At 35.3% G+C, this 12,962-nt stretch overlaps 1 protein-coding gene across 2 annotated transcripts; it reads right to left on the reverse strand.

Annotated features, from left to right (window-relative positions):
- Positions 1-9,510: 9,510 nt before the first annotated feature.
- LOC114529465 (uncharacterized skeletal organic matrix protein 5-like) lies at positions 9,511-11,749 on the reverse strand. Of its 2 annotated transcripts, none has more exons than XM_028551285.1 (6): positions 11,635-11,749; positions 11,341-11,458; positions 11,209-11,232; positions 10,631-10,667; positions 10,304-10,439; positions 9,511-10,229 (listed from the first exon to the last, which is right to left on the reverse strand). In XM_028551285.1, exons 1-6 carry the CDS (start codon positions 11,686-11,688, stop codon positions 9,678-9,680), a joined length of 921 nt encoding a protein of 306 aa, XP_028407086.1. In that variant the 5' UTR covers positions 11,689-11,749; the 3' UTR covers positions 9,511-9,677. The 2 variants fall into 2 exon arrangements, with proteins under 2 accessions (XP_028407086.1, XP_028407084.1); XM_028551283.1 differs by having other exon boundaries at positions 11,341-11,461.
- Between the last annotated feature and the right edge of the window lie 1,213 nt (positions 11,750-12,962).

Genomic DNA, 12,962 nt, shown 5'->3' on the forward strand with positions numbered 1-12,962 from the left:
ATCCACTGGTTGAATTCGGATTAGATAAACTTGGTGTCGTTGGGCACTGACTGGGTTTAGGTTCTGACCAACTAACTGAAGTTTCTGTCGGACCCGCAATACAATTGTGAGTAAATTGTTCGCGGGCATGGACACTGACAGCCTAAGTGGGGGAAATATAGTCAAAATTATTGTGATAAGCAACTCATCTTCGTCATTTGAACGTCCTGAACTTATAACCCTCGTCCCGTTTTTAGCAACTTTTTAAAACTGCCAACTATTGAGGGATGTCATTTATATCCCCCCAATGTGCAATTTATAATATTAATAAAAATTTCGCACGAATTTATGAATTAGAGCTGCACAACCAATCACTTACGGACGATATTCAAATTAACAAAAATTTAAAATTCAACATCAAAACAACTACCTCTCATCAGGGCATTTTTGATACCACGGACAATGGGCCCTTTTCTCTGCCCTCGCAATACTGAATAAAAATGGGCTATAATTGTCCCTATTACTACATATGTTATACATATACATTACGACGTATATATGTATGTATATATATATATATATATATATATATATATATATATATATATATATATATATATATATAAAGTAATTAAGTAAGACAATATTTTTGTTAGATACTAACATGCATAAAACATTTATTTTAATTAATGTGAGGTGGCTCAATCACTTACGGACGACATTCAATTTTACAAAACATTTGAATTCAACAATCTTGCCGTTGCGTTTGTACGAGTAAAGATAAGTAATCACGTGCTTGCCCAGCGAGAAATTTCCTGAAGAGCTGACACCAGGTGGATCAACCTGTCCTCTTTCATAATCAGAGCACGTAACGTCTGGGACTGTCCAATAAACCAACCCTTCGAATCCATTGGGTTTGGCATATGTGGTAAATTCACTAGTGCGGCCATCTTTACATTCACATTTTCCTGGGGAAACAGAAAGTTTCAGTAAACTTTGATAGTAAAAGTGAATATACAATTTTGAGCAAGTTGGTTTATAGTATTAACTCGTCATTTCATTATAATGTCTCGTTTATCCGAACAGCAGGGAGGAAAAGGACTCCCTTTGCTCTTCTACAAAATGTTATTTCATTAAACTGATCTTTATTGATTTTTATCCCAAACTAATTACACCTACCAGGCGACGCGCACGAAGCATCGACTATTTTATTCACAACTTTGTCCAGCTCATCCAACTTTGATTCAAATATAAGCCCTGGTGACGCCAAACGCTCAACATATGGTCTCATACTTTTGATTTCGTCTTCATTTCCAGTAATCAAGAAAACAATGGTGATGTTTTTATTTTTGAGTATCCTGATATATTCATCTAAGAACTTTGTTTCATATTCTGACGCATTATACTTGTGTTCTCCATCGATTAACCACAAAATAACGTCGTCTACATCAGGACGGAAGTTTTTGGGACTGGTCTTGTTATGATCACCTTTAAAAAAGTTGATTTTTTCAATTGCATTATAAATTAATCTACAGTTTTAAGGACAAACAAACTTTCATCAATTATAACGTCAAACGATCGAGTCCCCCACTTGTACTCTTAAATCCCTGGGAAAACCTGACTAGTCTACAGGCGAAAAAACGACCAGGTTGTGGCAATATTAATATGGACAGGATTGGACAATGTTGTGTTCATATTATTTTAGCTGTCTAATCCCTGGTTGCATGTGCATCCCAATTAATTCCTACACCACTTTTGTCAACTCTGTCAAAACGATCAACTTACGTTGTTTTGCAAGATGAAGTGCTTTTTTTACGAAGGTCGCATCACCATTCACATCATTTTTATGCTCAAAACTATCCAGCCACTGTATCAACTCTGTTTTGTTCTTAATTTCCCCGACTTTCAAAAATTTTCCAGTTCGGTTTGAAAGGGTGATAAAACCAAGATGAGTGCCTTGTTCCTCCACGCGCAGCTTTTCATTTTTGATAAACTTCTTGAGGAATTTTTTAGCTGTGTGGTAGTGCTTGGAGCTAACAGGATTGGAGCTATCCCAAAGAACAAGGATATTCTTTTTGCAATCTGAAACTACATACGAAAGACGATCAGACAGAAACAGTCTTGGTCAGTTACCTGATCCGAGTTTGAAACCAGAATAATTATCGGAAGCCAGATTTATGTAGATTTCAATCTTCTCATAACGTTTCCATGACGGTAATTTCAGTCGAATAAGAGCTTGATTTTTATAGTGTTTTACCTTAAACTTTTCAAATTAATTAAGATAAGTAATAACAAAATTTCTATGTCACACTCAATGAGTCGGTGGATGAGCTTTTTGAATACACGCGTAAATCACTTGTTTCTTGAAAATATCTGCGTAATTACTCAAAAGGCAGATTATTTTTTATTTTTGCTTTTTACTGAAGTATTAAATACTCACGTGGTGTACCTACAAGCTAATTTACCTATTAGTTTGCGCGTGTGAGCATTGCAAAAAGAATAGTGAATGAGATACGAGATCGGCACTCCATTCAGAGCAATTGTACACGCTTTATTATATGAAGAACATGTGAACACATATTTATTGAAAAGTAATGATTGTGTAGTTTTACCTCTTGTGTTAACATCATCCTGTACCGTCTCTTCTTGGTCTGATTCTAAATATTTATTATATAGAACTTGTTCATCAGAGGACGGTTGTATAAAACTCTTTAACTACATTTTGCATTCATTTGTTAAATCCCAGTTAACTCAGAAAAAATACACCCGGGTATTTTGACAGAACATAGCGGAATTTAAAGCTATCCAAATTAAAGTTAATGTATGGTCGACTGGAAATATTCGCTGCAAGCATATTCGAAGAAACCCTTGTTTCTTTTGAAGAAGTTTATTCCCTGAAGACTACTGTTTTACGTAACTAAATTTTTAGCCGTTATTTAAGCTCTAAAAGTACATAAATTGTATTAAACTTCCTATGTCCTTCTTAATGCAGCTGAAAAATGCTGTTGATGTTTACTTTTGTTTTATGACTAGAATTAACTATATAACGGGGGACGCCTTCCCAGCCGTCATTCAGCCCCCCCCCCCCACTGACGGATTTATGAATGAGGTATTTTCCTTTTACAAAGCAATAAAAAGTTTAGAAACATGTAAAAACAATTTTTTTCTTATATCAGTCATGACGCAAGATCTCTTTTAATTAATTCAGGGCCTTTGTCATAATATAAGCTTAGATTTGGCAAGCTCAGAAAATTGGTTTGTTTTATTGAAATGGGCGAGGAGTTACTGAATGCATGTCTTTCTAGTTAGAAAAATACTTACCACTGCCTTTACAGAAGCGAACATGGACCATAAAAATACATAGCACCTTCATTCTTCCATACAGGTTAAAGTTGTGCTTAATTTTGTTTAAACCAACAGGAAAACTGTGCGGTGACTTTACGTTTGGTTCAACTTCATAATAATTAATGTAGAACTTATGCGAGCAGTTAATTGTTGGTTTCGTCCAAGACACTGGCTCTGACATATTTCGGTAGGCAATGCGGTCTATATTTTGCTCTTTAAAATGACAAATGCATTTGCCTTCAAATAAAAGAAAAAGGATCGACTTTTAAACTGTACACAAATCAACACGATTAATAATAATTAGCGGCAATTTGCAGTCATAAGTTCTGTATGTATAGGTTTTGTCTCTGATTGGAGGTCCGTATTGGGAAAGTACGGTCTCAAAAACAGCGGGGGAAATGATTTCCTTTTTACGGACCGACTAAACTGGTAAATAATGAATTTTTTTCTTGCGGTCCGAATTCACATTTTAGCGTTGGCTCTGTGCTTTTAATCGAAATCTCGCGCGCTCCGTGCGGCCTCATACAGTCATACGGACCGCTCGCGTAGCCAATCAAATTGCAGAAAACGCTAAAATATGAATTCGGACCGCAAGGAAAAAAAAATATATAATTTTAATCTTTTTTATTTCCCTGTTCAAAATGTACATTCTATACCCACCTTTTCAAGAACAGAATGTAGTAAGCGAACACATGTACACTTAATATTACGCGCTATAATATTACGCATTTTCCAGCTGATCTGAGATCATGACGTCATAAGGCTTCTCGGCAAAACTGAGTTATCATACGCCTGTTGTTATTTGTCCTTATTTTTCTAACTAATAGTATAAAGAGCTAAAAATTTAAAATCTAATTTACAGTTGGGAAAAATAGGCATGTTTTCGCTTAAATATAATAGAATTACTTGATATTTTCGAGTGTCGAAGTCACATGCAATGAAGGAAATAATAATTCAGTTTTGTCGAAGGTCTGGCTTCTGATTGGTTGATTTTTATACCCAGATCAGCTGGTTGTCCATGCGCGAATTACGTCAATCATCTTATATATACTCAATATATCTCAAACAATATATTTACTGTTAAATAAGCCAGAAGAGGCTAAAATTCTTTGACATAAATATATTCAGTTTTGAGATATTTTGATAAAATGATAGTTTTCTGGACATATAATATATAATGAATATATAACACAGGATGAGAAACTCGAGTTACCCCTGTTTCTCATCCTGTGTTATATCGCTCTGCGCAAGCATTGAGCACTCTGTCCGGACGATTTTGTATGCGTTAGTTTCTGTCACCACGATAGTTTCTATCACAACAGTTATCATCTATATATATATAATTATATATATTATATATTATAATTATATATATTATATATATATATATATATATATATATATACATATATATATATATATATATAATATATAATATTATATATATATATATATATATATATACACCCATTTGCAAAAACGTTGGCCGCAGATAGATACATAGATAGATACTCGAGATCTAATTAGAATTGCATATGTTGTGATATTATAGAAATTCCATGCATAAATATATATAATATATATATATATATATATATATATATATATATATATTATATATATATAATATAATATAATTATAATATACATAATCACAGTGATAGTGTATGTAGCTTTCATCAACACTATCATATAGGTCCTAAACTGAAAGTCTATCTGTTATGAAATTCTGTTTGACACGAACGGTATCAAAACGTTGTCCATGCATGTTAATTTATATGTATACAAAATATCAGTTACGCGTTTTAAACATGGCTTCTTTAATTTGTTTCCCTTGCATTTCAGAAATTTTGAAGGCATATCTCGAATCATTTCCCATAAAATTAACGTAACCATATTCAGTACAATCACGTGATCGATATAGAGAGAGAGTTCAGCTGACAGCGGGAATGAATTAACCGGCCACACTATATATTAAATATATGTTCCAAAATAATTTGGTTAGCGCCGCTTTACTAAACACAAACAGTGATAAAAACCTTACCCTGCTCGATAGGACACAGTTTAATGTATTCTTCATATCTTTTCTCAAAATAGTCAGCTGTCTCTTCACAACAAGGTGATCTTTTAATAACATCATCATTCAGACATTCTCTTTCCCATTGTTTTCTGTCTTGAACAAATTCAGACCAACCTCTTTTACAAAACTCCGTCTCTTCTTCACCAAAAACGACTTTTGCAGCGAAGTAAAACATTATAACTGTTTGTAAAACTGCTTTACAGTTACCAAATATAATTGGTTTCATTCGGTTTCGTTTCCCCTTCATCCTATAGGAAGATGACTGCATGTGTACCATCTACATCTGGTCATGTCTATACTTTGTAAAGATTTAGTGGCATAAAGTCGCTACTATTTGTGACACTATCCTGGGATAGTTATATCAGGTTATATTTAAAAGCATTATATTTTGTAATAACTCCTTTGTTTGGTGTTTTGCATTCACTAAATTTAGTTCAAAACTTAGTTCACAACATAATCTAAAGATTAAAGGTAAAATAAATTAATTTTGAGCGGTACGCTGAAAAGATTTTAGGTTTTAAGCGTTTTCCCGCCAAAATACGCGACATAATAAAAAATTTCGTCTTAATTTTTTTTTCTTATTTTTAGTAATACCTGTGATATAAGTGTACCAGCCTTTTACCGTGTCTTACATACAATTCAGCTAACAAATTTTTCATTGCATCTTCCTTCCTATGAAGTGGGTTTAAACGGCAAATTTATATGTTTTGCTAACCTTAACAATTCAACGCATACTCGTGCAGCACTGCAGCTGTTATGTCGTGTTTTGTTTTATATAGTTCGAGTGTACTCTAAGAGCAGCTTTCCATGCTGTCACGTTTTTGTACACTGCGCACGCACGCACGCAGGGGCGGATTTGAAAAGCCTTGCTTGCGAGGTTGACGAACAACCCCCATCAAAAAAAATTTCGAAAGGACACCGAGTTGTATTTAATTATTTATTTAGACCGATAATTTGATAGCAAATCGATAGCTTTATTAGTTATAAACACAATAATTACTCATGTTATTATGCACTTTATATGCAAATGCCCGAATGAAGTTTTGGCCTTATAAGAACCCGCACTGGCGCACTCACACAAAGCATATGCAAATTGTTCGTTTCATATAAATATAATGTTTATAAACATACACTCGCACATTAACCACTTTTAGATCCAGCGTTAATAAATAAACTTGACATTTCCGGCCTTTTTTTAGTCTTCAATCTGCTGGGAATGTAGATTTCCGCTTCGAAATTTCGACGCAGTTTTCGACAAAACTGTCAAATTATTCTCTTGAAGAGCTGTTTTTGCTTTTGAGAAAACGTTCTTTTCCATTTTGGACATGTATTTTAACTTTTAAGTAATATTGCACACAGGTAGAGTCAATAAACGCATTCGTGGAGAAAGAAATCTAGTTCAGGCTTCAGCTGTGATAAGACAAGACGCTGGCTCGGCGTTTACCTTGGGTCGGTGAATATAGGGTTTGTTTGGAAACTTTAGTGTGGTATAAACCATGGTTTAAAAGACTATTAAACTATTTGCAATGCTAAAGCTCAGTGACTGCATGATTCATTCTGCCACATATGAAAATTGACCATTCCAATGTAATTGTTTACGAATCAGGGTCCCTGACCATCAAATGCCTTTGGCTTTTCTTCTACAACCGACATAATGAATTGAAGCATGCAATTGTGCTTGCGAAGCTATAATCCAATGGTGAATAGCTAAGTATTTGAATGTAGAGTATTAAAATATCGAAACCTGTCTAAATAGACAGGATTAGTGAAAGGTTTCTATTACACAAAACCCACTCGCATATATTAGCTCCCCATGTGTTGGCCAAAATAAGGAGTAACGACGAGGGCGAACCACAAGAAAAAAATCAAATGGAAAACATTGGTCCTTCGACGGCGAACAAGAAATCAAAATTTGCTATGCTGTGGATTGTAGCCTTACCCTGTAATGAAGCTTATATATTCAGAACGCTTTGCCTAATTGAGATATTTTTACAAAATTAACACACAACTAATTATGCTTGTGAAATTTTATGATGAAGTGACTTGCAAATTTAACGTTTCATACGGATTAAATATTATTATTTAAGTATGGAGTAACAGTTGGTTTATCTAACACGCAAAGTCGAATCTATCAACGAATCTAAATTATTAAATATTATAATTTCCACACAATTCTGTCATTTTCATGTGTTAATTTACACTCAAAATAAACTTCGATCGTAAATCAATTTTCAGTTTAATTTCTTGGAGATCCATTAAGGCAAATTCAATTTCATCTGTCTTCGCATCAATAGACAAGCCAGCTTTGTTAAGCAAAACGGTAAAACGGTGTTTTGATTATGACGTAACCTTCGGAAAACTCCGTAAATGTCGTGCGATTCGAAGATTGGAGAGTAAGAAGTTGCAGTAATTTGTGCGCCGTGGCCGCGAGGGAGACTGCTGCCTAGAACCCCACCAAAAAATAAAAATAAAAAAAAACAAAGCCGAATTTATGACCTTGTGTCTACCGACCCAAGGTAATAATAAAGCCATATAGCCATGTGCGTCATGACTGGGCAAAGAAATAAACCAATAAAATCTCTCTAAGTATTTGTAAGTAACCAATCATCGAAAGGTCTCGCATTGCCGGCCTGCATGCCCGCTACTGTGGCAAACCCCCTAAAATTTGCCCGCAGACCCGGTCAAAAAAGTTTGCTTCTATGGCAACGTGAGATTTGACCAATCACAAGTCTCAATTTCGTGGGGGAAAGCCCTGCAAACCGGTCATAAAGACCGCTGTAACACTGCATCATGTTCGGTAACTTTGCTATGCATCATAATGCGACAGAACAAAACCGAATTCTATAAACGGAATATCCCCCATATATTCAAACGGATTCAAACTTATACCAGCACCAGTGGCGTAACGGACGAAGATGGGGCCCTTAGGTATATTTGTAATTTGGTGTGGGGGTCCTAGCTGTTTGTCATGTTTTCACTTGAAAAATAATTTGAGAGCTGAAGCTTGTAAATCTACATTAGTTTATTACTTCATTAGTTATAGAAGAAGTAATAGAACATGGATAATAGAATAGAAAATTCAGCCATGGTCGATGGATACTCTATTCATGATTTAATCTATCATCATAATTGCTGCATTCTCCTTTGCAATCAACCTCATACCCTAGGGCCTAGGCCTATCTTTGGCATAACAATTTGTTTTTAACCTGACTTTTTTATGCGATACACTGACACGCCGTTTTTCTTTAAGAATCGTAGCGATAGACGGCAATCAACGGGGGCCCTCTGGGGCCCCCAACGGCCGGGGGCCCTTAGTTCTTGTCCTAACCCTACCTTACGTCCGTTACGCCACTGACCAGCACCAACCGCATAGTTTGAGATAGTGATAGTAATAATATCCTGAATGATAATTAACCAAGGCTTAGCTTTCGGAATTTTACATACATCACTTGATCGGTTTGATGTACGCTGCTAAATCCACCGGTATGGATGGTGTAACAAACAGGTGTAGCTAATATATGAATGGCGTTATCATAAGTGTTCCATATTTTTGGTATTTATCCTTTTGAATCTTATCGATCGAGCCGTTGAACATGCATGTGATATGTTTTAGATCCTTATGTGCATATATATTAGTGGCGAACATTTGTCTATAATCATCGTATCTGTCTGTTAGGGCCGTAACTAGACCGCTTAATTGGGGGGTGTATATGAATATTCATGTTTATCTACCGCAGGAACAATAGCGTACAAAAGAAATTAGTCGGGCATAAGACGAATATATGAATATGCTCCCCTCCCCCCAATTAAGCTTCTAGCTACGGTCCTCCTTCAGTTCCTGACATAAGTTTATGCATTTTTCCTGTCTTGGTATGCATGAGAACATTCAGAAACCTTGAAACTTGAACTTGATCTTTAAAATTTGACTTGTAGACGGTCAAATTTTAGGCGCCTTAAAAGGTCGAATATCTTTTGTAATTTGAAACACATATAAAGCGCTTGTAGTTTATTACTGTTCAAGCGAAATCACGTAACTTTGTGTCGCATAAGGTTGAGAACTGTTAAACGTTTTGGAGAAATTACTACAAGAGAAATTGCTAACGTCTATTTTTAATTGTCATCAAAAAAGTAAAGGCATTTGCTTTCACTAAATTACTCTTACTAATATTACAATGTACTAAAGTTCTTCGACACTACAGATCAATTTCTGAATCAGTCCAATCATTGAGTATATAAGGATAGGACAAGGACAGTTGGAGGTGCGGAGATGCCTTCAACGAACCAGTATGTATCCCATTGCTTTGAGGTTTTTGGTTCCGTTGTCTGGTGAACACTGGGCAAGGTTACCTGCTGTGTTGAGGGAAAATGAAGAACCACACCATCTCATTAGATACGAAGTACCGCCTTCACCTCCCAGACCCACGAATGAGTCAGCTGAGTTACAATGATTCTGCTCGTTTCCAACAATGCCCAACCTAACTCTTACGTTCAGGCCAGGTCTGGGGTTAACATTGAATCCCTCTCTGTTGCATTTACGCTGTAAAGATGATCCATTGATGAGCTGTTTCCATTGGAAGCGACTAATGTGAGTTTGACGATAAATGCCGTCAGCGATCAGATGATACAAGGACGATGCTGGATGCGAGAAAGAAAGGGCTCTGAGTTCACCTCCATATTTCATCGCGACACAAACCTCATTGAATGAAGTTTTCCAATATGTTGATTCTTTGAACTCTCGGTTGTCAAAACCTCCGTTTCTTCCATAGTCATTGTCATTAAAAGTGGTCTTGTTGGTCCAATGACTAGAACTGTATCCAAAGGTACTCTATATAAAGAGATTGAAAGAAACTCGTACGGATATAATCACTAGAAATAAACATCAAACAAGGCAACTCTTACCTGGTTTCCATCAATTTTCATCACCATTGTCCATCCACCACCAGAACAACCTGAGACTGATGACATCTGACAGTAGACGTTCATCACTTGATTTGAACCATCACTGATTTCGTAAACACCACTTGCGGTATTATTCCTTCAATACAAAAGATAGAATCTGTTCAACTATTATCAATAATGCAAAACCTACGTTTATATACATAAAATGAAGTGCAAAATATAGGAATTTACTGATTTAGCAATGGAGTAATTTTTGAAAATGATAAGCGAAGGATAGCTACAATTTTGGTAGACGCTTCTCAAATTTCCAATTATCATAACACATACCTTTGATTATCGAATATTTCCTTGCATGATTTAAATTCTGCAACACATTTAGAAATGGAAACAACAAATGGAATTATGCAATAAATAATTAAAAAAATACTTTAAAACAAGGATCTGAAATTTGACCCACATTAAGATGTTTCCGTTTAAACTATTTCCAAATCTTTTCATTTAAAATTTTCGATGGCTATAGTTTCCGTGAGAGGGTAATTCTAATCAAAGCTAAGGAAAACTAAAGGTGCACGAGGCTGCTCAGTGCATGGATGATATACAACGGCGTATATTTTTTATATTTTTCAATTCTTCGCCGATTTTCTGAGCTACTCTCCAAACGTGTGGAAATCAAGACCAAAAGTTTAAACATTTTATGAAATTTCATTATTGGCGTTTCCAAAAGGTAGTCACATCTCAAATTGCATGTGGCGTTTCTTTCAAAACCCATGCAGCTAGGCCTGAACAAGATTGAACTCAAGCAATTACAGGAGGCAAAATTTGCAAGTTTTGCCGATCGTAAACTTGCCCGTTTTACCGAAATTCTCAACTGAGGTTGGTTCATAGTTGAATCTGAGTTATTGTACCTTTGCATGTCAGCCTTTGAACATCTTAAAACGAAAGAAGAATATTATTAGGTATATCCTACAGGTTGTATATATGCGTTGATTGCGCTATTTTCTGCGTGTCTATAATTATGGTTAGCAATCACCCATTACCTTTTTTTAACTTTGTAAGCTCATGACTGATTTTTGTAATACAATTGTCGATGCTATTAAGACCATCTTCAATCTGTTTGCGTTTTAATTCATTCAGATATTGCTTTCCAAGAATGTCCTGCTAAAAAGAAGGCACAAGAAAAACAACCTCTTTGAAGAGCCGATTGTGCATTTACTAAATTTAAAATAACTGATCTGTTATACTATTTTTACAATTATAACAAATTAAATCCCCACAAAACTCATTTAATCTTTTAATTCTCACAATATCAGTATTGTACATATTATACTTACCGCATGAAGCGTTGTGATGAGACAGAACACTGCAATTACTGCCACAAATCTCATGGTTGAGTCAATCTCGGTCTGGTGCTGTGTATAAAGCTTCCTTAATCGTCTTCCTCAGCCTGACTCCGAATGACAAAACTTGCTTTTCACATCAACTTTTATAGGGTGTTGCAGCAACATGTTTATTATCTCATAAATTGCATTGACGTATTGTTTTTGAGTTATTTCATAACAAACGTGATTTAATTAAATGAACTGATAAAATATACGATTGAAAAGATGCATATGGTTGCATTCTGTTGATGATTTGGTGTTTTTTTTTCTGGCATAAATTGCGGAAGTGCAGGCTTGAAAAGTTGCCACTTACGCGTTTTTTACGCACAGAAAATTGTAAATGCTTCCAACTTTTTATCATTTAACACATTGGTAAACATATTAAAATGCATATTAAAATATATGCCGGCGGAAAACTAAGATATAAGAACGTGTACATGTGTGTTCGTGCGTGTACGTGCGTGCGTATGAAAAACGCAGTGCTGAGGTGTTGCGGTTTAGTGTGTTAAGTGTTGTGGTAAAATTCAATTTCATAATGCAATTTAAAATTCCAAAAACGTCACAAAGATCACGGACGAAATATACATTTATTATCGCTCCACTTAAATTTGACCTCCATACGTGATCTTTGTTTCATCTTCAATAAAACCTTTGCACATGACGTCACATTAGGCATCTGGAGGTAAAATTAACGTAGCATAGATTTTGCAAAAATTTTTGGTAAAATACAGAAATATTTACTAGTGTGAGAAACTTTGCTTCTTTAACTGCATTTGACCGCCATAAATAAACCTTCACCGCTCGATTATTTTTATAGTAAAGCACGGAAACATCTTAGGCCGATTGTTCAAAAGCCGGTTAGCTTAACCCATGCAGGGTCAACTGAAATTTCACATTAATTTTTTAAACCGCTTGTTAATGAAGTTGAACATGTTTATTCATAAATATTTTGTGGATCAATAGAAGTTTTATTTTGTAAAGTCTTGAAACAAACTGCGGTGCAGAAGCGTATAAACAAAAACAGCGGAGTAAGATTTAACCCGGCCAGGGTTGGCGCTAACCCAGCTTTAATTGAACAACCGTCCCCTGGACGACAACTTTTAATGATTATGACGTCAGTGCAATGGGTCTGTACATGTAGTTCAATGAATTAAGGTTTCAATCCTGCATGTTATATAATGTATTTCATCAAGGGGTGCATTGAAAGCGTCTGAAATCTGAATTATAACTAATAACGATGTCTCGTTGTTAGTTATCGCACATTGCCATTGGCTTCAAGG

The sequence above is a fragment of the Dendronephthya gigantea genome, unplaced genomic scaffold (assembly GCF_004324835.1).
Source record: "Dendronephthya gigantea isolate DGI-Jeju-01 unplaced genomic scaffold, DenGig_1.0 000056F, whole genome shotgun sequence".
Lineage (NCBI taxonomy): Eukaryota > Metazoa > Cnidaria > Anthozoa > Malacalcyonacea > Nephtheidae > Dendronephthya > Dendronephthya gigantea.